Raw genomic sequence first — 27,548 nt, forward strand, 5'->3', positions numbered from 1 at the left:
CAAATGTGAGATGTTCTCATCCGAGGTAGCACTATATATCAATATATCATCTAAATAAACAATAAAAAATTATTCTATATAAGGGCATATTACATCATTCGTGATCTCATGAATGTAATTGGTATGTTCCATAGATCAAATTCCATGGTTAACCACTCATACTAACCTTCTATGATTTAAAGGTGGTCTTCTAGGTATATTCTTCTCTAACTTGAACCTAGTGATACATTATTTTAAATCTAGCTTAGTGAAGTATTTTTCTTGTTGTAATTGGTCTAATAGGCCATCAATCTTGGCAAAGGGCCACTTGTTCTTGAGCATACTTTTGTTTAATGCCCTTTAATCAATGCACATTTTTCAAATCTCATCCTTCTTTAACACAACTATGATGTATGATCCATGGTGAGGCATTTGATCTAATAACACCCTACTCCGACAACTAATGCAAATATTTCCTTACCTTGTCTACTTCTAGAATGGACTACCTACACAACCTAATGTTTGGCAATGGAGAGTTTGGCAACAATCAGACCTTGTCCTCCACTTCCCTATTGAGTGTTAGCCTGTTAGGCTTCTGGAACACTCCCATATATGCCTAAAGTGGTTCTTCCAGTTGTTTTCTTTGTTCCTTAATACACCCCTCCAAAGATACCTGTGTTCTCATTGAATCTTCTACAAACAAATTTTCTAATAATAATAATAAAACATACTTTTTATTGGAATTGATCAATTTGTTAGTTTGGTTGGGACTTACCAATGAAATTTTTTACTTTCCCTTGTGTGGATTGATGATGAAGGATGTTGTATCTTCGATGAGGCGGTAATGGTTGTCTATTTGCATGAATATTTCATCCCTCATCTACATATAAGGACTCCCAAACACAACTGCACAAACATCTAGTGGAATAACGCCCAATTCTACTTCATTAATAAAATTAAGTAGGAAGAGCAAATTTAATTTTACACTATTTGGTTACCTTTACATCTATCTTCTTATTGACCCATGCCAACGGGTATGGGCTAAGATGATCATGAACCTCCAATCCACGTTTATTAAGTAGATCCATTGTTATAGCCTATGATCTTGAGTCAAATAGATCATCAATTTTTGTTTTCTTGACATATATAATATGTATATGGAAGAGATTGGTTATCTCCTTCTCTTCTTGTTGCAAAAAGGTTACTCAAATTTAATCCCCTTTTCATTAATGTGAAGAGTATTTTCTCATCCATGTTTGATATTTTTTCCAACTCATTTCTCAAATTTGTGGCTATGATATTTTTCTTCTTTATGGCATTCTTTTGGTTCTTGACATTGTGTTTTCCCTTATGTGACCAACAATATTAGAGTGGTTGCTCATATCTTTACATTGGTGTTGAAGTTGTTGTCTTCATGTCCTTTCTCCATTTGTTCTTCTTCTTTCCCTCCTTAGAAGCATCGGGGCTTCACTAGGGGAACAATACCATACCACATGCATTCATATTGGGGGATATATATTTAGGAAAAAATGAAATAATATATTGAGCATATAATAGGGGTAATGGATTTTTATATGTTGTGTATAAAAAAATGGAGCTCAAAATTAATGAAAAAATATAAAGGGGGATAAAAAATATTAATGAAAAAATAGATGGTGAAAGTAGTTTTTTTTTTTTTTTTTTTTTTTTTTTTTTTTTTTTTTTTTTTTTTTTTTTTTTTTTTTAATTGGGAAGGTCTATTGGGTTCATATTGGTAAGGGGTTAAATAAAGTGATTTTTAGAGGTATTTTGCAATATGTAGTGAAATTAAGGGTATTTTTTAGTATACCATGAACACACATGCTATGTCAGAGTTTCATTGAGTTAATCCCTTGTGCTTAGAAGCTGCCTAGTGTTCCTTCTGCTTTGAATCACTAGACTTCCTTTTCTTCATGACTATGTTTTCTAAATACTTCAATTGTACACAACCTTTATCCATCATCCTTAGTTTGAACAATGTCACTTTCTTTCACAGATAGTTGTGTAGACCCCCCAGATACTCGAGGACCTACACAAAAGTCGTGTCCAACATTCTTGGTTTCATCAACATCTCTTTCTTTCCTAAATGGATGTGTAGACCCCGTAGATACTTAAGGAGAACATCTCGGTTTCTGGGACAAATATCCATCATTATTTCCATCTTCCTAAATTCTGTGGCGTGCTCCTATACACTCTATCCTTGTCTTTGCTTGAAGTAATGTCATTAGATCCATTGGTCCTCTACCTACCTAATAGGGTAGGATTGGGAGTTGATGAAAGTTTTAAAATCCTACTACCTATTTACTGGAGTATCTCCCTCAAACTTAAAGGTTTGTGTGTGACTTTCCCACTAGGTCAAGGCATGGCTCTCTAATTTCAAACAAGCAAATGAAATTCTTTATTCCTCCTCTATGTAGTGAACAAAAAGATAAACCTATAACTGTTGCAACTGATGATTTAATTTCAAAGAATCTATCTCACCTTAATACAACTTCATGTCCACCTTTGCTTTCAGTTTGAAGAGAGACTATGAATGTGACACTAGAACTCAATTTCTCTTTTTTGGATTTCCTACACTCCTTCTCTGGTTCTTCTTAGTCCTCTAATTTTCCCTTCAACTTGACCTCTAAGTTTGAACACCCATCTTCTCTGATCAACGGAAGCTTACTAGTTAGGGCCCCAATGATGAGGCTCACATTATGGCTTTTATATATAACTTGCAATTCCAATTGTGCAAGCCTCTTTTCTGTCAAATATCGAGGGTTATCATAAACCAATATATTAGCCATGGCTAGGGTTTTATTACTTAAACCCTAATTAGCTATCAGGTTGTGATATAACATGCACAACCTGTTTTATCATTTCTCTGGTTCTTCTTAGTCCTCTAATTTTCCCTTCAACTTGACCTCTAAGTTTGAATACCCATCTTCTCCGATCAATTGAAGCTTACCAGTTAGGGCCCCAATGATGAGGCTCACATTATGGCTTTTATATACGACTTGCAATTCCAATTGTGCAAGCCTCTTTATGTCAAATATCGAGGGTTATCATAAACCAATATATTAGCCATGGCTAGGGTTTTATTACTTAAACCCTAATTGGCTATTATAGCACAACCTGTTTTATTTTGCTATCACATGCACAACTTGTTTTATTGGTTATTATAAACCAATATATTAGCCATGGCTAGGGTTTTGTTACTTAAACCCTAATTGGCTATCAGTTCGGGCTATAACATGCACAACTTGTTTTATTTTGCTATGACATGCACAACCAGCTGTTTAATCATGCACAACCTGTTTTATTTTGCTATAACACACACAACCTATGAACATGTTTTTTTTGGTAAGCTTGGTAGGACTACATCTTTATCATGTCCAATATATCCCCGCGATCGGAGCGGGGAATTGAACAAGTGACTTCACATGAATTTCCTTAACAGAACCCCTGATCAGAACAAGGAATTGAACCCTTGATTTCGTATCAAGGAGTGCCTTAACTAAGTATTATCTATCCAAAACCCTATAAACTTGTTGAACATACTTTATTTTCATATATTTTCATTTTTTTTAATAATATCACATCTAAAAATTTACATACAGATGGCGGATAAAACATTTTCCATTTTCAACAAAGACGAAAGACAGAAACAATCTAAATGAAGGTACGTTATCAACCATATTTATATTGCATTGGTATGAATCGATTGATTTTGATAGATCATATGATGGAATTAAATGAGATTTCAGTGAAAGTACAAAGATCAATTCATAGTTAAATATTAAGTTTCATAATTAAATTCAATACACCATGAATTAGTTAAAAAAATGAAAATTCCAATTTCCAAAAAAGGGTGAATTCAGCGAGGGTGCCTATTTATATCCATGTTTCATGTTATTGCTACCAGCTCATTTGCGTTAATGTCTACTCATCATTAGAACTCTGGGGTGTCATATGAATAATATTTTTATCAAATTAACTTGGAAATAAAAAACCAACCTCTGGTAGTTGCGATAAGCTTGGTGGTTGATCGCGTCCTCCTGCTCCTGTTGATGACGATGGCACGAGTAGACGATTGTCCGATAGAGGAGGAGGCCGTTGTGGACTATGAGCTGGTGACGATATTGAAGAAGCGTCGTCTGGTGCACCGTCCTTTAATCCCATCTCTAAAACATTTATATCTCCTTGTCTTCTTCTTCTGGACAACGATCTCCCACCGTCATCACCTGCCTCTGCAATCATTCTCTCGCATTCATTTTCTTCTGCAATTGTTGCAGCACATGAAACTTCACCATTAAAATTTATGAAGGTTCGCACTGGCCATGTGTAGCTGCGTCGGACCTCTCTGTCTCTTGTCATTTCCATTTCCAGGCAATGCAACGATTTTTCTTTCTCCAATCTACACCCATCGCCAATGATTAGCAACCATCCAACTATAGTTTTAAAACCAAATATATTTAAAACTATATATGAATTTATTATAAAATTATTATTTATGAAAAGACAATTTAAAGCTATAGAGATTTTTAGAGAATGATTTATGATATATTTTTGAAATTTTAGCTTTCTAATATAATTTAAAATAGCTCTATACAAATAATGCATAATAAAAAAGATAGGATAAGTTGTTTAACATAAAAATTAATTTTCAGCAAATATATATGTGAATGACCTAAAATAATCCCAAAAAGCATATAAATTAGTTATTTTGAAACTAGACAAAATTAAAGGTAAGAAATTCATTTATAATTTTTTAGGATATTTGAGAAGTCATAATTCCATTGATTGCTATCTATAGTTTAAATATGAAAGAAAGCTTTGAATAGTAAAATATGCTCAATCTATCATCCTTCCTTTAAATTTGTACTATCAGATGTTAAACTCAAGTCAAGTGATTAATAACAAAGCAAAATTCACTATAACAGTATAAAGATCGACAAACGCGATGGGAACCCTTAGTCGTATTTTATGAAAGATGTGAACCATACGTAGTGGCAGAGTAATCAAACATTTGCTCCGACCTGTGACCTGTGCTCGCAGCGGCATAATTTTCAACGATATTTTAATGTTTATTTTCTGTTTTTCGTCATTTGTAATTTAAATTGATGAGTGTTTTTAACAATTTTTTTAACGAAAAAATAATGTCAATAAATTAAAGAAATAAATGTTAATATATTTCCACAATTTTTTATTGTATCTTTAAAGGCATAAGATTCTAAAATAAAATATTTTTCGAATTCCACTACTCTACTCTAAACATACAAAAGGAGTTGTCTATAATGCGACTTTTTGAGATTCCGGTGACGGAATCCGGCGGAAGAAATTGAGATGATTAAAATGGTTTTTTAACTGTATATTCGGATTCAGCACCCTGAAAAACCCCTGGGACGCTTTCATTGTGCAGAAATTAGCTATCAATTTGGATTCCAATAAATTACTGCCGGATTTTCACCGGAAAAAATCGCCGGAAAAACTTTCAAAAAATCTTATAGACTACTGCCATACAAAATGTACAAACCCATTTCTGATTTAAGCCTTTTCCAAACTAACCAATCTGTTTCCAGTCTCCCATTTGTTTCCATATTTACTTGACGGGAAGGGAGGGGATTGGAGCATTAAATTTCTATTTCGTTATAAGACCGTGATATAGTAAATTAGAATTTCGCCATAGATAGCAAGCCGGTGATTAGTTTTGGATAACGCCCGGTCGCTTTCAACTGTCTGCGAGTGTTTAGTCGGCCTGTGACTCTTCAAGGTCTTTTCATAGACACAGATACTGACACGTGGAATTCGAAGATATGGAATATCTAATATACTTATTTTATATGATATATTTGAATCCGTTCAATAGTTGTCGCTTTGGCCGAGTGGTTAAGGCGTGTGCCTGCTAAGTACATGGGGTTTCCCCGCGAGAGTTCGAATCTCTCAGGCGACGCAAAAGACTTTTGTAACGGGAGTCAGCGTAATTTGGGTTCACCGCGAGAGTTCGAATCTCTCAGGCGACGAATAAGCCTTTTGTAACTGGGGTCAGCGTAATTGCTAGACGTACAATGGGGCTTCCTACGAAAGTGTTTATGTGGGGCGTAACAATGGCGGTGTTAATTCTTGCTAGACGTACAATGGGGCTTCCTACGAAAGTGTTTATGTGGGGCGTAACAATGGCGGTGTTAATTCTGGGTGAATTAAGTAAGGATGGCGTCCCATCCAAGTGCATTGTACATATTCCTTGTGCAAACGAAGTGGGGCCTGGACTTAGACTACTAGCTGGAAAAAAAATAATATATATTTAAATTTTTATAATAATTATTATAATAAAAAATTATTGATTTATATAAAATATTATAAAAAAATTCATGATTCTCCATCCTCGTTTTCGATTTATTCTAATGATGTTGATATACTCTTCTTTTCCATCGAGGTTACGTGAAGAATCATTTAAGCTTTTCATATTCCAAAAAGTAATGAAAATGGTGTAGATACACCCTTCTTTTCGATTAACGATAATCAGAGAATCATTTACACTTTTCAAATTCCACAAAATAATAATTTATTTATTTGAGAAAGAAAAATAACACTTTGTATAATTTTCAATGTTATGTTCGAATTATTAAGTTTTCTAAATCTCATTTTAAATGAAAGATTCTAATCTCTAAATTTTAAAATCTTTTTTTTTATTGACTTCTAAATTAATTTATTTTAAAACTATAATATAATATAATATAATATAATATTATAATTATATATATATATATATTAAAGTAAATTTATAATAATTATTAGACAAAATTTAAATATATATTATTAATATATAAGTTATAAATATATTTTATTTTTTTATGATTACATTCTATTATGATACGAGGGAATATATAGTTATAGCTAAGAACAACGCAAATATGTGATGGAGCTTTAGCTAAAGTGTAAAGAAATATTTAATTTTTGTAAATTAATCATGGAGTAATGTGGTTTCTCTGCAATATTTTTTAATTATTTTGATGGGTTGGATGTGCCTGTAATCTATCAAAGCTTTTGCCAAAATCAATGTTATTGGTGCAACTCTTACCCCAAAATGGCAAATTATGAGGACTTGGACAATGAGTTGAACCATTCAAGGATGTGCTTGGGATTTCACAAGCATCACCTAGAAATTGGTTGGTGAATTTAAGATTGTCTACTTTAGAAGATAACTCCTGTTTCATTTTTTTTTAATGTAATTGTGGTCACCACAAAAGGATTTTCCTTTTTCTCCTTCTAAAAAGACTTTTATATTATCATAGTTCCCATATTTACAAAACTTAGAACCTAAAAGATCAAAACTAGGATAAAAGTGAACTTAACCAAAAAATGATTAACGAAATTAGATTGTTTTTCCGGGAAGAGTCTCTCTTTCCACCTCTGGAAGAGCATCACTCTACTCCAGTTCCACCACCTTTGTTGTCATTCCCGTTCCTCTTGCTCCAACACTAGACTGTATCAAAGGAACTAGCATGACTTTTGTTTAAATACCAAAAATGCCTCCTTCAATCCTAATAGTAGTCTAATTCCATTCATCAATCCTTAAAATCTAATAGGTGGAGTCCTATTTAGAGATTTGTATGCCCCTTTCTAATGTCTCTTCTCTGAGTGGCTTTAGATATGGCTTTAGATATCCTTCATCTACATATTCTTATCGAGAAGTAATTTAGCTCCACTCATAGAAATGATTAATGATGCTTACATTGGAGTGAGTGCCTAGATGATTTTCCCAAATCTTCTATTCCTTCACTTTTAAAGACAATTGCTAATTATAATTCTCTTTGTTAGGATTTGCTCCACGTTTCGAACCAACTAATGTGGTTCATCCTCAAGACAAGGTGAGAAATCAATAAATCTAAGGGAATAAATAGCAAGGATGCATCACTGCCTAGAGTTAGCCGTTAGGTAATTTGTTGAATTAGTTAGAAATTAGTTGTTATGTAATAAATAAATATTTTATTTCCATATTATAAATTGATAATATTAAATTTATTTAGAAACTAGTTGTTAAGTAATAAATAAATATTTATTTCGTTTTGATATTATAAATTGAAAATTAATATTAAATATTATATTATTAATTTTAGTTATTATAATCGTATTATCTGGAAATAATTAAATTTTTCTAATAAAGTTTGTTGGGGTTTGACTCATGATATTAGAAAAAAATAATTATTTCTAGATAATACCATTATAAGAACTAAAATTAATAATATAATATTTAATATTAATATTTGATTTATAATATCAAAACCAAATAAATATTTATTTATTACTTAATAGCTAGTTTCTAACTAAATTTAATATTATCAATTTATAATATCTAAATAAAATATTTATTTAACAAATTACCTAATGGCTAATTTCCAACAACTAACTTTGGGCAATGATGCATTCTTGCTATTTATTCCCTCAGATGTATTGATTTCTCACCTTGTCGTGAGGATAAACCACATTAGTTGGTTCGAAACATCGACCAAATCTTAACTATATGATTAATTCGAAAGACTTATATCTACATTATGGATCACAAAAGTCTTAGATCTAATATAATTCTCTTATAATATTAACCTCAATCTTCTTCAAACAAAATAATCTTCTTAAAACAAAATTTATATATAATTAATGTTTAATTTTACTTACAAATACATCATCTATTATCTTAATATAATTTCTAAATACATCATTTTTATAATTCTCTTATAATATTTACCTCAATTTAAAAATTGAATATAATTAATGTCTTTATTACTTTCAAATACACTATTTATGAGGTCAATAGAACTTTTAAATTCATTATTTTTATGGTTCTTTTCTTAGTCACCATTGTAAAGGGTTAAAAGGATGCATAATAATATTTACTTACAACTCAGGGGCTATATATTTTTTAAATACATCATTTTTATAATTCTTTTATAATATTTACCTCGATTATTACAGCTGGGCCGGTACAATTTTTAATGCATCATTACATGAAGTGATAAACAAAATGTATATGAAAATTTGACTGTAATTAATGTCTTTATTACTTTCAAATACACTATTTAATAGGTCAATATAACTTTTAAATTCATTACCTTTATGGTTCTTTTCTTCGTCGGCATTGTAAAGGTTAAAAAAATGCAAAGTAATATTTTACTTACAACTCAGGGGTTATTTAATATATAAATATATTATTATTAAGTTTGATCGCTTTTGCAATTATATAAATTTCTTGATAATCTTTTAATAAATTTGTACAAATTTCAAGACATGCTGTAAAAGTGTACTTCCGTAGGAATCAGTGCATCGCTGAGGATCTCTATATTTGATTTTAAGTTCGAGAGGCCTAGTAAACCGAAAATAGTCCTCAATATCTAACCAAACTGATTTCAGAGTTAGCCTGATACAGTAATTGTTTTACATCAGCAGCAATGCGAAAATTCATAGCCTTGGTTTAGTTACTCGCAATCATTACAGCCTAATAATGATTAAAGCCATCTCCTGTGCTGTTATGCCTCATTGTTATTCTCTGTCATTTATTGTTTTTAATACCTTTACAGTGATCTTTTTGTTTTAACTTTAGGACATAAAATATTTATGAATTCAGGACAGCATTCTGCTAATAGAAACTTCTAACTTTGTTTTATCACAAAAGCATCAATATTGATTTTTTAAAAAGCTTTTATTTATATATAAATAAGATATATTTTTATCAGATTAGTATAAATCTTTATATATAAATAAGATATATTTTAATTATATTAATATAAATAGATTTAGGAAATATTTCGAAATTCAATGGACATGTTAGATTTTTAAAATCTACCATGAAATTAAGTTTAAGTATGAGTTTAGAGAAGCGCGATCTCTCGAGCCACGCTGAAACGCGGTTCCCAATAATTATGAAATATTGAGCACTACCTAAAAATAACATACATCTAGCATATCACTGGTAACTTTTTCTTAAAGGTAATGGTTTCGAGAGGCTTAATACCGCACAAGGAATCACCAAGTGATGAGCCCATTGAATCAAATGACATATCTGTTCATTTCCAACTACCTAATCTGGTTGAAGTGCATGGACAGAAAACATTTGTTGGTGGTAGCATATCAGCGAAGCCAGAAATTAATCAGGTGCAGAAATAACTGTAGAAGAAAAATATATAGGAGGGTGAATGTTTCATTCTTTTTAGAGTTGTTTTTGGTGAGATATTTTGGAAGTTTTTCAGGTGAATTTTTTGGTTTAATTTCTCTAAAATAGGGCAAGAATTTATTGAAATCACATATGAGATGGGTAACCTTTGCACAATCTAAGTACTCTGAAATTTTTTCAAGATGCTGAAGTCATATATACAATCAAAAAACTAATTTAAATAACACAAATCAAAATTTAACTTAAAACCCAAAAAAACCCACACTAAAAACAACTCCCTTTTTATTACTGGGTACAAAAATAATTAAATTTTTTTTATCTGATTTATTTTTTATTTTATAATAGTTAAAATTCTCTAGCCCCAACTACAAGAACCTCTCTGACTAAAGCGATCCAAGCAACCGTTGGAATGGTGAATTGATTATTATGGGCAAGCATGACGTTCAATTGAAAAGGCCTTGTTTGGTTGGATAACTTCCGATATCTAGGTTGTAAAACTCTGGTGATGATTTTCATTTGAATGGTTTGTAAAACTCTGGCGATGATTTTCATTTGAATGGTTTTTTGGTTTTTTTTAAATTTTGTTGAGTAACTCTCGTATACATAGTCTTGTTTGAGATTAGATCATAATATTTGTAAGAACCAAACTACTTAACCTTTGTATTACATTTTCCAGACTCTGAAAGTATATTCATTGTCAGCCGTCCATGTTTGTTTTTTACTATGACGCTTTCAAAATTAAAATTTACCACATTTTCTTGTTTAAGATTAGACCATAAAATTTATAGGAACCAAACGACTTAACCTTTGTACCACATCCTCCAAACTCTGAAAATATACTCATGGTCAGCCGTCTATGTTTTCTACTAATGACGCTTTCAAAGTTAAAGTAGTTAAAGTTTACCGGATGGGGGTGGAAAACAACACATGGCACAGTATAAAGTGTATATCAATAGTAGCTGTATAGTGACCATTCCTTGACAAAACCTAAATGAGGTACATGAATCTTAATTTTCTTTTTGTCAAAGTTAGAAATGAATTTTTGTTTTTCCCAAATCTTGTAATCCGAGGCACTCCAAGTTTCAGACTGAACGTAATATCATTTTTACTCGTTCATACGTCCGATTTTATGTTCAAATCACGGACCAGAACGAGGAAATCATGGATTCTCAGGTAGAGCGGTATTATGTCCTCCCAAATTATATATATATGATGTGGCAAGGGTTTTGACTTCACAGACCGAAGACAGGAGACCCGACCGCTAGAATTTGAGAGTGTACAGTTAATCAGAAATAAGTATTCAGACTAATCCAATCCCTTCTGGGCTCTTCTGGGCTAGAAAGAGACACGAGAATTAATGAGCAAGTGGCCATCGACAAACATTTGGCAACTCAGCACGATTTGCAGGGTTGAAACAATTAAGATAGGCTATTCATATAATAAAAGATAAAATTAGTAAATTTCCGAGAGAAAGACCAAAGCAGGGGAGAAAACTGGAAATGAAATCTGACAGACTCTGGTATTTGTTCGCTTTAAATAAATATGTCGGCGGATTAAGTAGGGATTTTTAATTCCAAATAATACATCTTTATAATCTGCGAAATTTCAAATGAATCTTGAAGTCCTGATACGGTTCTGGTCAAAGGTTCGAATCGGAGCAGTAAGATTGAGATCTTTCATAACGGCAAAGAATATCGGTGCAGGAAGAATAAGAAGGGCTCAAAGTGAAAAACTACGCTTTAAAAAAACTGTTCGGCGGAGCAGTTAAGCTCCGAACTGTGGAGGCCGTCCGTAAACAAATAACTCTTGTGAGTATTCTCAATTTCGATACGAAACGAAAATACAAACATAAAGCACGCAAAATCTTTAATCGCCATAAAAAAATTCCGCCAAAAGCAAAGCAGGGAGCGTAAAATGATATATCTACTCTCTCAGATCCAGATCCGCCTGTGATTTGCGGCTTCGAGCATCGCATGTCAAAAATTAAAATCTACTTTGTCTCCGGGAATCTCATACATCTTTTATGGTTTAAAGTGACATTGCATTTACCACAGAGAGAGAAAAAACTTAAACCTGAAACAACGAAGCGAGGGAAATAAACAAAGCAACGAGGAGAAAAAGAGTTTGAAAAATTCATACCGTTTCGGATGCTAAACGAAGCCGGCGTCAGATACCGCCTGCTGAGCTCCAGATCAGACTTTTCCGTTGAAAAATGCCGCCGAAGGTGTAATATACAGAGTCGTCCAGCCCTTCCCCGGATAAACCCTCCCTCCAGCCCTGCCCCGGATAAAGCCTCCCCAAATAGTTCCTCTTCAAAGCCTTTTTAACAAAAGGATTAAAGAAAACAAAATTGGAAGCTACCGGACCTTCAAATCCTGAAAGCTCGGTCAAACGTTTCGGCGTGTCAAACTTTTCTGATCCCGTTTCTGATCCCGCCGAGAACTGCGATGCCTTGACAGTGACCGTGAGAGCGGAGGATTCTGACCTTTGCTTTCACCGTAAACCCGTGTCAAAATTTCTCGGCAGACACACTTTCCGGTTAACGGTTTGCGCCATTCAATCCATGCTAGGGTTGCCACTCAAGTGCTGTAGGGCCTATCTGTTCAGTAGATCTTACCAAGTGCTCTTCTCTTCTGTCCCACTGCCTTTGCTATCCAAAAGCCGTTCTTTCTAAGCTCCAAAGGCCTAACTTTAGAGTCTGTCCCATAGCCTTTACCGCTACCAGTTCTATCTTTCACCCCTATCTTGGGGCATGAAACTCAATGCTTTTGGTTATCCCCAGTAAGTCTCCCATAGCCTATATCTTGAACCCTAATCTGGGGGTTTGACTCTACGCTTTATCCCCGATACCAGTTCTATCTTTCACCCTATCTTTGGGCAGTTAACTCAATGCTTTTGTCTAACCCCAATTCTCTCTGTCTTACCTAAAGCCTTTCTTTCAGATCCCTAATCTTTGGGCATGAAATCCAGTACTCTTGGCTCTGTCTCCCATAGCGTTTCTTTCTTCCCCAATATTCGGCTATAAGTAAGTCTCCCTAAGCTTCTCTGAAAATGGTCAATAGAATGACATTCGTTCCTCCATTGGTTGATTCGGGAACAACTAAGCTTTCAACCCCTTTCTTTATAGGCGGGAAAGGTGAAACCAGATACTATTTCTTTTCATCTACGCGAATCTCTTATTTAAGGCTACTTAGTCTGCGTCTGATAAGCTTTTTTTTCATTGACTGGACAGAGGCGGAATGGCTCTTTTAGACCTTTTCTTTTGATCTTATCACAAATTAGGGATCAGGCCTATATATTGAATTTCGGGCAGGCTTTAGAGAAAGACCTTGATTTCAGTTTTTCCACACAACCTACCGGAAATGGGTTGACGCGACGCATCATCCATGGCTTATGCGGATGCCAGATTATCCCATGGGCATGATGAACAATAAATAATGTTTGCAGGTCCAGTCTGGCGAAATTAATGTTGAAAAACCCATTTGAAGTGAAATTAAGCTTTTATTGCAGCTTGGACCTTTTCATTTTTTTTTGATAACCTCCCGCAGGCTGCGTCTGGAAAGTTTTCCATGGATTTGGCTATGAATGTTTATATTCCAGCAGATTATGTCAGAAGGCGCTGCAAGCCAAATATAACGATGTGGAGGTTACTATTATTATCTATGTGGTGGCTACTATTATTATTATTTCATCATTATTATTTCATCATAGGGGTACTGTTAGGGAACCAGCTGGCTTGGCGTTCGCACCAACGCATGAAATGGTTTTTTTTTTAATTATATCAAATTTATGTTTAATTTATTTCTTTTGCTATAATAAAATTAAAATTAATTAATTAAATTGTAATAAAATATTTTCCAGCATTATATAACAATTTAATGAATAATTATATAATAAATATTTTTATTTAAACAAGCATTTTTATTCACATAAATATCTATAGTGTTATATAAATATTTCATATAAATTGAAAGAAATATTTTACATATATACTCTACAACGGACCATAAAAACTTATAACTTGATTTTCTCTATTAATAAATAGTTATAAACAACCATAAAAACTTATAAATGGATCTTTTATTAATAGATAGTTATAAAAAAGTAAATATTTTATTGATAAAAAATATATTAATACTTTATTTCATATAAAGATTTTATATAGATTGAGAGATACTTTATATATATACTCCACTACTAACCATGAAAACTTCTAAATTGATTTTTTTATTAATAGATAGTTATAAAGAAGTAGATATCTTATTAATAAATATATTAATAATTGATTTCTTTTATTTATATAATAACTGGTTACTTAATAGATTAATATTCTTTTGGCTGCAGAACTGGAATTGAAGTGTTTTGTGTGATAAGTGGGTGATGCGTAACTCCTGGAAACTTGGATGGTGCAGGAGTATAGGCTGGACCCAGGGCCGGCTGGGCCGAGGGCCTAGAACCCACCAGTTTATCGACAGCAGATTAGGATGACGAAGCTGGGCAGTACAGCGGAGGACAGCAAGGATGGCAGAGGGGCAGCTGGCGGTTGAAACAGGTGGTAAATCGGCTGGGGGGAAAAAGGAGGAACCGGAAGGAAAAGAGGGTTTACTGTGCAAATTAAGGAGAAAGAAACAGCGCTGACCTAGATCCAGCATCGAACCTGTAGAAGCCTGAACAACCAGAGACTATTCTCGTGACCCGACTCAGTAACCATGGTTAACCCTAGCGAATTTGTAGACCTAGACCCAGCCCCGGAGGATATCTTATCGGTTTGGGGGAAGGATCCAACTGTCCAAAACCTAGAATGGTATTTTGGAGCATTAGATAGTTGTGGTATCGATCTGATTTCTCCGGAAGGCCTAAGGGATAGTAAACAACGCATACTCCAGTCAACAAGGTTCTTGGAAGGAAACGGCACTAGCCATTAGGATATCAAGGGATTGCAACAGATAAGAGGAACGGAAGGACCCGAGCCGCATGCAGGCTTCCAACATCCCATCCAAGGCAACAAAGGTAAGGCTTACCCCAGGAGGCCTTGAGGATATAGTAAATTTCGAATCGTCTTTAGGGCTAGGTATTGAAGGGGGTACTGGGAAGGCATCGGCAGTAACCAGGGTTTCCATAGCCAAAGGTCTGGCAAGCTCTAGTAGAGTCGAAGGATGGAGGGAAACGGGACCTGATGGAATATCAAAACTACAAAAGAAATCAACAGGACCGGAATCGGAGAAGCAAGAACCATTTCAGATTCCTTTAGAGCAAGTTAATGCCCCGACCAACGAAATAGTACCAGCCACCTTTGCGCCAAGGTGCCCTCCTCTGGGGTACGAGCCAGATCAACAAGAGAGGAGTGATGCAAGCAAACAAATCAGGGAGGAGGGTCACAGGACATGGAAAACAGGGGAGAAAAGAAAAAAAGCAAAGGATGATAAATTCGCAGGACCTTGAAGGAAATTTGGTGCTGGGAATGGATGTGCAGATAGAAGAGGCACTGGAGATGGCTGAATGCACTCTGGTAGGTAGGGCGAGGGGGTATAAATACTCAGCAAATTACATCAAATTATGGGGAGAACAAAATTGGCAATCAGATCTCATCAAAAGTTTCCAGGTATCGGTTTTAGCCAAAGGTTGGTTCATGGTGCGTTTTGAGAACAAGGAAGCGGCAGATTGGGTTGTAGGAAGGAACTGGGCTTTGGGTAGCATCCCTGTTCTCCTAAAAAAATGGAGCCCCTTGTTTGATGCGGTGCATGAAAAAACGAATGTCTTTCCGGTGTGGGTTAGGGCTCCGGGTTTGCCCTCCTTCCTCTGGGTGGAATCGGTGTTCAAGGCTATAGGGAATAGGCTGGGCACTTATTTGGAAGTGGACATGTCATTCCTACAAACCCAGAACAAAGCAATGGCAAGGATCCTAGTCAATTTAAATCCTCATGGAGGTCTAGCAGAAAAAATCAACCTCCAGTACAAAGAGTACGTCTTCGAACAGATCCTGGACTACGAACATTTGCCATTTAGGTGCCATAAATGCCATGCCTATGGACATTTGGCTAAGGAGTGCCCTTTGGGAAGACGACGCAGGAGATATCAGAAGACGGCAGCTCAGATAGCAAATCAAAATCAATCGAGCCAGAGGACAGATCCATCGTTTCCCCAATCATAAGGCTTTATGGAGGTGGATATCCCGCAGGAGGGGAAGACTCCGGAGGAAACTAATCAAGCCAACCTGGTCAGAAGGGAGGAAGCAATAATCGAGCCCGGGATAGAAGGAGCAACTCAGGAGACCATCAAGGAAGCGGCAGACTCACAAAAGCCCACACAAACTGAGGTTTCAAAGGGTATGTGTTTTGACTCAAGCATTACATCTTTTCCTACTTATGAAATAAAAGATGCATGCTTGAATTCTTAAGCACAAAATCGTAAATGCACTCCTGAAAATAATGAACCTATGGAACCACATATTGAAAACCAAATGGAAAATTGTATTGAATTCATCTCGGCTGCTATCCCCTCCTTAGATCTGAATCGTGAAGATGCCCCTTATGAGGAACCTCCCCCCATGCCCGCTCTTCCTACCTGCCACTACAATCTTAGATCCCTAGATAATAAACCTGAGCTCTTAGAATCCGTTGGTGGAATAGGTCAGTCCTCTTCTCAGAGTTTAAAAAGGAAAACGAGAGGAAGGAAATCCAATCTTTCCAAGGCCCAAGTTAAAGCAAAGCATGATGTTGCAGATGGTAAAATATTATCAATCCCTGGGGCACTTAGAGCAGTGCAGGCCCCTGATAATGTTTTAAAATGATTTTTACATCCTGGAACTGTAGGGGTTTAGCCAGTAAACCCAAAAAACTGGCGCTCCGGGAGATGATTATGAACTCAAAATCAGATATCCTTTTACTCCAGGAAACTTTGGGGAAAGGTGCAGAAGTAGAATCAGTACTGAATGCTCTTCTCCCGGGATGGCACTTTTCGGCAATTGACTCTGTAGGACATTCTGGAGGCCTGGCGGTAGGTTATAAGGAAGGGAGAATTAAGATCACAAACCAATGGGGCATGAAGCAGGCGATGGGCTTTGAATTTCAGTCCCCTGAATTCGATTTCCCGCTTAATTTGTTAAACATTTATGGGCCATGTCAGGGGAGAGTGCCCTTCTGGACCGACTTTCTGTCAAAATCATTAGTGAAATGTAAATATCTGGTTGTGGGTGGAGAATTGAATTTCTCAATTGGAAGGGCAGAGGCATGGGGACCTACGGGCAGAGAGGACTCCTTCTCTGGTTCTTCTTAGTCGTCTAATTTTCCCTTCAACTTGACCTCTAAGTTTGAACACCCATCTTCTCCGATCAACTGAAGCTTACTAGTTAGGGCCCCAATGATGAGGCTCACATTATGGCTTTTATATATGACTTGCAATTCCAATTGTGCAAGCCTCTTTTCTGTCAAATATCGAGGGTTATCATAAACCAATATATTAGCCATGGCTAGGGTTTTATTACTTAAACCCTAATTAGCTATCAGGTTGTGATATAACATGCACAACCTGTTTTATCATTTCTCTGGTTCTTCTTAGTCCTCTAATTTTCCCTTCAACTTGACCTCTAAGTTTGAACACCCATCTTCTCCGATCAATTGAAGCTTACCAGTTAGGGCCCCAATGATGAGGCTCACATTATGGCTTTTATATACGACTTGCAATTCCAATTGTGCAAGCCTCTTTATGTCAAATATCGAGGGTTATCATAAACCAATATATTAGCCATGGCTAGGGTTTTATTACTTAAACCCTAATTGGCTATTATAGCACAACCTGTTTTATTTTGCTATCACATGCACAACTTGTTTTATTGGTTATTATAAACCAATATATTAGCCATGGCTAGGGTTTTATTACTTAAACCCTAATTGGCTATCAGTTCGGGCTATAACATGCACAACCTGTTTTATTTTGCTATGACATGCACAACCACCTGTTTTATCATGCACAACCTGTTTTATTTTGCTATAACACACACAACCTATGAACATGTTTTTTTTGGTAAGCTTGGTAAGACTACATCTTTATCATGTCCAATATATCCCCGCGATCGGAGCAGGGAATTGAACAAGTGACTTCACATGAATTTCCTTAACAAAACCCCTGATCAGAACAAGGAATTGAACCCTTGATTTCGTATCAAGGAGTGCCTTAACTAAGTATTATCTATCCAAAACCCTATAAACTTGTTGAACATACTTTATTTTCATATATTTTCATTTTTTTTAATAATGTCACATCTAAAAATTAACATACAGATGGCGGATAAAACATTTTCCATTTTCAACAAAGACGAAAGACAGAAACAATCTAAATGAAGGTACGTTATCAACCATATTTATATTGCATTGGTATGAATCGATTGATTTCGATAGATCATATGATGGAATTAAATGAGATTTCAGTGAAAGTACAAAGATCAATTCATAGTTAAATATTAAGTTTCATAATTAAATTCAATACACCATGAATTAGTTAAAAAAATGAAAATTCCAATTTCCAAAAAAGGGTGAATTCAGCGAGGGTGCATATTTATATCCATGTTTCATGTTATTGCTACCAGCTCATTTGCGTTAATGTCTACTCATCATTAGAACTCTGGGGTGTCATATGAATAATATTTTTATCAAATTAACTTGGAAATAAAAAACCAACCTCTGGTAGTTGCGATAAGCTTGGTGGTTGATCGCGTCCTCCTGCTCCTGTTGATGACGATGGCACGAGTAGACGATTGTCCGATAGAGGAGGAGGCCGTTGTGGACTATGAGCTGGTGACGATATTGAAGAAGCGTCGTCTGGTGCACCGTCCTTTAATCCCATCTCTAAAACATCTATATCTCCTTGTCTTCTTCTTCTGGACAACGATCTCCCACCGTCATCGCCTGCCTCTGCAATCATTCTCTCGCATTCATTTTCTTCTGCAATTGTTGCAGCACATGAAACTTCACCATTAAAATTTATGAAGGTTCGCACTGGCCATGTGTAGCTGCGTCGGACCTCTCTGTCTCTTGTCATTTCCATTTCCAGGCAATGCAACGATTTTTCTTTCTCCAATCTACACCCATCGCCAATGATTAGCAACAATCCAACTATAGTTTTAAAACCAAATATATTTAAAACTATATATGAATTTATTATAAAATTATTATTTATGAAAAGACAATTTAAAGCTATAGAGATTTTTAGAGAATGATTTATGATATATTTTTGAAATTTTAGTTTTCTCATATAATTTAAAATAACTCTATACAAATAATGCATAATAAAAAAGATAGGATAAGTTGTTTAACATAAAAATTAATTTTCAGCAAATATATATGTGAATGACCTAAAATAATCCCAAAAAGCATATAAATTAGTTATTTTGAAACTAGACAAAATTAAAGGTAAGAAATTCATTTATAATTTTTTATGGTATTTGAGAAGTCATAATTCCATTGATTACTATCTATAGTTTAAATATGAAAGAAAGCTTTGAATAGTAAAATATGCTCAATCTATCATTCTTCCTTTAAATTTTTACTATCAGATGTTAAACTCAAGTCAAGTGATTAATAACAAAGCAAAATTCACTATAACAGTATAAAGATCGACCAACACGATGGGAACCTTTAGTCCTATTTTATGAAAGATGTGAACCATGCGTAGTGGCAGAGTAATCAAACATTTGCTCCGACCTATGACCTGTGCTTGCAGCGGCATAATTTTCAACGATATTTTAATGTTTATTTTCTGTTTTTCGTCATTTGTAATTTAAATTGATGAGTAACAATTTTTTTAACGAAAAAATAATGTCAATAAATTAAAGAAATAAATGTTAATATATTTCCACAATTTTTTATTGTATCTTTAAAGGCATAACATTCTAAAATAAAATATTTTTCGAATTCCACTACTCTACTCTAAACATACAAAATGTACAAACCCATTTCTGATTTAAGCCTTTTCCAAACTAACCAATCTGTTTCCAGTCTCCCATTTGTTTCCATATTTACTTGAGGGGAAGGGAGGGGATTGGAGCATTAAATTTCTATTTCGTTATAAGACCGTGATATAGTAAATTAGAATTTCGCCATAGATAGCAAGCTGGTGATTAGTTTTGGATAACGCCCAGTCGCTTTCAACTGTCTGCGAGTGTTTAGTCGGCCTGTGACTCTTCAAGGTCTTTTCATAGACACAGATACTGACACGTGGAATTCTAAGATATGGAATATTTAATATACTTATTTTATACTGATATATTTGAATCCGTTCAATAATAATATGGTTGTCGCTTTGGCCGAGTGGTTAAGGCGTGCGCCTGCTAAGTACATGGGGTTTCCCCGCGAGAGTTCGAATCTCTCAGGCGACCTAAAAGATTTTTGTAACTGGAGTCAGCGTAATTATGGTTTCACCGCGAGAGTTCGAATCTCTCAGGCGACGAAAAAGCCTTTTGTAACTGGGGTCAGCGTAATTGCTAGACGTACAATGGGGCTTCCTCCGAAAGTGTTTATGTGGGGCGTAACAATGGCGGTGTTAATTCTGGGTGAATTAAGTAAGGATGGCGTCCCATCCAAGTGTATTGTACATATTCCTTGTGCAAACGAAGTGGGGCCTGGACTTAGACTAATAGCTGGAAAAAAACCCAATCGTCTTTCAATATTCACTTACCCTGGATGAGCAAAACTATAATATCAAAAAAAAATTCTCATTTTAATATACACTGCAATGGTGTTAGACGGGAACGGGAAAATCAGTATTAAAAAATTATTGATTTATATAAAATATTATAAAAAAATTCATGATTATCCATCCTCGTTTTCGATTTATTCTTAATATTAAAAATGATGTTGATATACTCTTCTTTTCCATCGAGGTTACGTGAAGAATCATTTAAGCTTTTCATATTCCAAAAAGTAATGAAAATGGTGTAGATACACCCTTCTTTTCGATTAACGATAATCAGAGAATCATTTACACTTTTCAAATTCCACAAAATAATAATTTATTTATTTGAGAAAGAAAAATAACAATTTGTATAATTTTCCATGTTATGTTCGAATTATTAAGTTTTCTAAATCTCATTTTAAATGAAAGATTCTAATCTCTAAATTTTAAAATCTTTTTTTTTATTGACTTCTTAAAACTAAATATAATTTATTTTAAAACTATATATATAATATATATATAATATATATAATATATATATATATATATATATATATATATATATATATATTAAAGTAAATTTATAATAATTATTATACAAAATTTAAATATATATTATTAATATATAAGTTATAAATATATTTTATTTTTTTATGATTACATTCTATTATGATACGAGGGAATATATAGTTATAGCTAAGAACAACGCAAATATGTGATGGAGCTTTAGCTAAAGTGTAAAGAAATATTTAATTTTTGTAAATTAATCATGGAGTAATGTGGTTTCTCTGCAATATTTTTTAATTATTTTGATGGGTTGGATGTGCCTGTAATCTATCAAAGCTTTTGCCAAAATCAATGTTATTGGTGCAACTCTTACCCCAAAATGGCAAATTATGAGGACTTGGACAATGATTTGAACCATTCAAGGATGTGCTTGGGATTTCACAAGCATCACCTAGAAATTGGTTGGTGAATTTAAGATTGTCTACTTAAGATAACTCCTGTTTCATTTTTTTTTAATGTAATTGTGATCACCACAAAAGGATTTTCCTTTTTCTCCTTCTAAAAAGACTTTTATATTATCATAGTTCCCATATTTACAAAACTTAGAACCTAAAAGATCAAAACTAGGATGGAAGTGAACTTAACCAAAAAATGATTAACGAAATTAGATTGTTTTTCCGGGAAGAGTCTCTCTTTCCACCTCTGGAAGAGCATCACTCTACTCCAGTTCCGCCACCTTTGTTGTCATTCCCGTTCCTCTTGCTCCAACACTAGACTGTATCAAAGGAACTAGCATGACTTTTGTTTAAATACCAAAAATGCCTCCTTCAATCCTAATAGTAGTCTAATTCCATTCATCAATCCTTAAAATCTAATAGGTGGAGTCCTATTTAGAGATTTGTATGCCCCTTTCTAATGTCTCTTCTCTGAGTGGCTTTAGATATGGCTTTAGATATCCTTCATCTACATATTCTTATCGAGAAGTAATTTAGCTCCACTCATAGAAATGATTAATGATGCTTACATTGGAGTGAGTGCCTAGATGATTTTCCCAAATCTTCTATTCCTTCACTTTTAAAGACAATTGCTAATTATAATTCTCTTTGTTAGGATTTGCTCCACGTTTCGAACCAACTAATGTGGTTCATCCTCAAGACAAGGTGAGAAATCAATAAATCTAAGGGAATAAATAGCAAGGATGCATCACTGCCTAGAGTTAGCCGTTAGGTAATTTGTTGAATTAGTTAGAAATTAGTTGTTATGTAATAAATAAATATTTTATTTCCTTATTATAAATTGATAATATTAAATTTATTTAGAAACTAGTTGTTAAGTAATAAATAAATATTTATTTCGTTTTGATATTATAAATTGAAAATTAATATTAAATATTATATTATTAATTTTAGTTATTATAATCGTATTATCTAGAAATAATTAAATTTTTCTAATAAAATTTGTTGGGGTTTGACTCATGATATTAGAAAAAAATAATTATTTCTAGATAATACCATTATAATAACTAAAATTAATAATATAATATTTAATATTAATATTTGATTTATAATATCAAAACCAAATAAATATTTATTTATTACTTAATAGCTAGTTTCTAACTAAATTTAATATTATCAATTTATAATATCTAAATAAAATATTTATTTAACAAATTACCTAATGGCTAATTTCCAACAACTAACTTTGGGCAATGATGCATTCTTGCTATTTATTCCCTCAGATGTATTGATTTCTCACCTTGTCGTGAGGATAAACCACATTAGTTGGTTCGAAACATCGACCAAATCTTAACTATATGATTAATTCGAAAGACTTATATCTACATTATGGATCACAAAAGTCTTAAATCTAATATAATTCTCTTATAATATTAACCTCAATCTTCTTCAAACAAAATAATCTTCTTAAAACAAAATTTATATATGATTGATGTTTAATTTTACTTACAAATACATCATCTATTATCTTAATATAATTTCTATATACATCATTTTTATAATTCTCTTATAATATTTACCTCAATTTAAAAATTGAATATAATTAATGTCTTTATTACTTGCAAATACACTATTTATTAGGTCAATAGAACTTTTAAATTCATTATTTTTATGGTTCTTTTCTTAGTCACCATTGTAAAGGGTTAAAAGGATGCATAATAATATTTACTTACAACTCAGGGGCTATATATTTTTTAAATACATCATTTTTATAATTCTTTTATAATATTTACCTCGATTATTACAGCTGGGCCGGTACAATTTTTAATGCATCATTACATGAAGTGATAAACAAAATGTATATGAAAATTTGACTGTAGTTAATGTCTTTATTACTTTCAAATACACTATTTAATAGGTCAATACAACTTTTAAATTCATTACCTTTATGGTTCTTTTCTTCGTCGGCATTGTAAAGGTTAAAAAAATGCAAAGTAATATTTTACTTACAACTCAGGGGTTATTTAATATATAACTATATTATTATTAAGTTTGATCGCTTTTGCAATTATATAAATTTCTTGATAATCTTTTAATAAATTTGTACAAATTTCAAGACATGCTGTAAAAGTGTACTTCCGTAGGAATCAGTGCATCGCTGAGGATCTCTATATTTGATTTTAAGTTCGAGAGGCCTAGTAAACCGAAAATAGTCCTCAATATCTAACCAAACTGATTTCAGAGTTAGCCTGATACAGTAATTGTTTTACATCAGCAGCAATGCGAAAATTCATAGCCTTGGTTTAGTTACTCGCAATCATTAAAGCCTAATAATGATTAAAGCCACCTCCTGTGCTGTTATGCCTCATTGTTATTCTCTGTCATTTATTGTTTTTAATACCTTTTCAGTGATCTTTTTGTTTTAACTTTAGGACATTAAATATTTATGAATTCAGGACAGCATTCTGCTAATAGAAACTTCTAACTTTGTTTTATCACAAAAGCATCAATATTGATTTCTTAAAAAGTAACTTTGTTTTATCACAAAAGCATCAATATTGATTTCTTAAAAAGCTTTTATTTATATATAAATAAGATAAAAAGCATCAATATTGATTTCTTAAAAAGTAACTTTGTTTTATCACAAAAGCATCAATATTGATTTCTTAAAAAGTAACTTTGTTTTATCACAAAAGCATCAATATTGATTTCTTAAAAAACTTTTATTTATAAATAAATAAGATATATTTTTATCATATTAATATAAATCTTTGTATATAAATAAGATATATTTTAATTATATTAATATAAATAGATTTAGGAAATATTTAGAAATTCAATGGACATGTTAGATTTTTAAAATCTACCATGAAATTAAGTTTAGTATGAGTTTAGAGAAGCGCGATCTCTAGAGCCACGCTGAAACGCGGTTCCCAATAATTATGAAATATTGAGCACTACCTAAAAATAACATACATCTAGCATATCACTGGTAACTTTTTCTTAAAAGTAATGGTTTCGAGAGGATTAATACCGCACAAGGAATCACCAAGTGATGAGCCCATTGTATCAAATGACATATCTGTTCATTTCCAACTACCTAATGTGGTTGAAGTGCATAGACAGAAAACATTTATTGGTGGTAGCATATTAGCGAAGCCAGAAATTAATCAGGTGCAGAAATAACTGTAGAAGAAAAATATATAGGAGGGTGAATGTTTCACTTTTTTTAGAGTTGTTTTTGTGAGATATTTTGGAAATTTTTCAGGTGAATTTTTTGGTTTAATTTTTCTAAAATAGGACAAGAATTTATTGAAATCACATATAAGATGGGTAACCTTTGCACAATCTAAGTACTCTGAAATTTTTTCAGGATGCTGAAGTCATATATACAATCAAAAAACTAATTTAAATAACACAAATCAAAATTTAACTTAAAACCCAAAAAAACCCACACTAAAAACAACTCCCTTTTTATTACTGGGTCAGTGGGTACAAAAATAATTACAATTTTTTTATCTGATTTACTTTTTTATTTTATAATAGTTAAAATTCTCTAGCCCCAATTACAAGAACCTCTCTGACTAAAGCGATCCAAGCAACCGTTGGAATGGTGAATTGATTATTATGGCCAAGCACGACGTTCAATTGTGTTGAGTAACTGTCATGTATATATAGTCTTGTTTGAGATTAGATGATAAAACTTGTAAGAACCAAACTACTTAACCTTTGTATTACATTTTCCAGACTCTGAAAGTATATTCATTGTCAGCCGTCCATGTTTTTTTTACTAATGACGCTTTCAAAATTAAAATTTACCACATTTTCTTGTTTAAGATTAGACCATGAAATTTACAGGAACCAAACCACTTAACCTTTGTACCACATCCTCCAAACTCTGAAAATATACTCATGGTCAGCCGTCTATGTTTTCTAGTAATGACGCTTTCAAAGTTAAAGTAGTTAAAGTTTACCGGATGGGGGTGGAAAACAAACACATGGCACAGTATAAAGTGTATATCAATAGTAGCTGTATAGTGACCATTCCTTGACTAAACCTAAATGAGGTACATGAATCTTAATTTTTTTTGTCAAAGTTAGAAATGAATTTTTGTTTTTCCCAAATCTTGTAATCCGAGGCACTCCAAGTTTCAGACTGAACGTAATATCAATTTTACTCGTTCATACGTCCGATTTTATGTTCAAATCACGGACCAGAACGAGGAAATTATGGATTCTCAGGTAGAGCGGTATTATGTCCTCCCGAATTATATATATATGATGTGGCAAGGGTTTTGACTCTTCCAGGTTCACAGACCGAAGACAGGAGACCCGACCGCTAGAATTTGAGAGTGTACAGTTAATCAGAAATAAGTTATCAGACTAATCCAACCCCTTCTGGGCTCTTCTGGGCTAGAAAGAGACACGAGAATTAATGAGCAAGTGGCCATCGACAAACATTTGGCAACTCAGCACGATTTGCAGGGCTGAAACAATTAAGATAGGTTATTCATATAATAAAAGATAAAATTAGTAAGTTTCCGAGAGAAAGACCAAAGCAGGGGAGAAAACTGGAAATGAAATCTGACAAACTCTGGTATTTGTTCGCTTTAAATAAATATGTCGGCGGATTAAGTAGGGATTTTTCATTCCAAATAATACATCTTTATAATCTGCGAAATTTCAAATGAATCTTGAAGTCCTGATACGTTTCTGGTCAAACGTTCGAATCGGAGCAGTAAGATTGAGATCTTTCATAACGGCAAAGAATATCGGTGCAGGAAGAATAAGAAGGGCTCAAAGTGAAAAACTACGCTTTAAAAAAACTGTTCGGCGGAGCAGTTAAGCTCCGAACTGTGGAGGCCGTCCGTAAACAAATAACTCTTGTGAGTATTCTCAATTTCGATACGAAAAGAAAATACAAACATAAAGCACGCAAAATCGTTAATCGCCATAAACAATTTCCGCCAAAAGCAAAGCAGGGAGCGTAAAATGATATATCTATTATCTCAGATCCAGATCCACCTGTGATTTGCGGCTTCGAGCATCGCATGTCAAAAATTAAAATCTACTTTGTCTCCGGGAATCTCATACATTTTTTATGGTTTGAAGTGACATTGCATTTACCAGAACTGAAGCAACACAGAGAGAGAAAAAACTAAAACCTGAAACAACGAAGCGAGGGAAATAAAGAAGCAACGGGGAGAAAAAGAGTTTGAAAAATTCATACCGTTTCGGATGCTAAACGAAGCCGGCGTCAGATACCGCCTGCTGAGCTCCAGATCAGACTTTTCCGTTGAAAAATGCCGCCGAAGGTGTAATATACAGAGTCGTCCAGCCCTTCCCCGGATAAACCCTCCCTCCAGCCCTGCCCCGGATAAAGCCTCCCCAAATAGTTTCTCTTCAAAGCCTTTTTAACAAAAGGATTAAAGAAAACAAAATTGGAAGTTACCGGACCTTCAAATCCTGAAAGGTCGGTCAAACTTTTCGGCCTGTCAAACTTTTCTGGATCCCGACGAGAACTGCGATGCCTTGACAGTGACCGTGAGAGCGGAGGATTCTGGCATTTGCTTTCACCGTAAACCCGTGTCATAATTTCTCCGGCAAACACACTTTCCGGTTAACGGTTTGCGGAAATGGGTTGACACATCATCCATGGCTTATGCGGATGCCAGATTATCCCATGGGCATGATAGCCAATAAATAATGTTTGCAGTCATACAGTACGTAATCCAGTCTGGCGAAATTAATGTTAAAAAACCCATTTGAAT

The 27,548-nt window shown here is 33.8% G+C and overlaps 1 protein-coding gene, 1 long non-coding RNA gene and 2 other non-coding genes across 5 annotated transcripts in view; 2 read left to right on the plus strand and 2 right to left on the minus strand.

The window, feature by feature from the left end:
- LOC149224118 (fluoride export protein 1-like) overlaps positions 1 to 13,762 on the minus strand; it is a 40,914-nt gene extending 27,152 nt beyond the window's left edge. Inside the window, exons 1-2 of one of the 2 annotated variants that reach the window (XM_089386007.1) lie at positions 12,287 to 13,762; positions 3,997 to 4,396 (exon numbers count right to left, since the gene is read on the minus strand). In XM_089386007.1, the coding sequence (XP_089242133.1) occupies positions 3,997 to 4,362 (366 nt within the window). In that variant the 5' untranslated portion in view covers positions 4,363 to 4,396; positions 12,287 to 13,762. The remainder of the gene's footprint in view (positions 1 to 3,996; positions 4,397 to 12,286) is intronic. The other variant, XM_089386006.1, reaches the window with a different exon arrangement.
- On the plus strand, positions 5,851 to 5,932 carry TRNAS-GCU (transfer RNA serine (anticodon GCU)). Its single transcript has one exon. It is a non-coding gene; the product is annotated as a tRNA-Ser (tRNA).
- A 5,300-nt stretch (positions 13,763 to 19,062) lies between the features above and the next one.
- On the minus strand, positions 19,063 to 27,277 carry LOC149224120 (uncharacterized). Its single transcript, XR_016249031.1, has 2 exons — positions 27,008 to 27,277; positions 19,063 to 19,223 (listed from the first exon to the last, which is right to left on the minus strand). It is a non-coding gene; the product is annotated as an uncharacterized LOC149224120 (long non-coding RNA).
- Positions 20,438 to 20,519, plus strand: TRNAS-GCU (transfer RNA serine (anticodon GCU)). Its single transcript has one exon. It is a non-coding gene; the product is annotated as a tRNA-Ser (tRNA).
- Positions 27,278 to 27,548: the final 271 nt, after the last annotated feature.

This window comes from Pinus tabuliformis, chromosome Q (assembly GCF_031772625.1).
Source record: "Pinus tabuliformis cultivar Carrire ecotype Pingquan chromosome Q, CPIR1, whole genome shotgun sequence".
In the NCBI taxonomy this organism is placed as follows: domain Eukaryota; kingdom Viridiplantae; phylum Streptophyta; class Pinopsida; order Pinales; family Pinaceae; genus Pinus; species Pinus tabuliformis.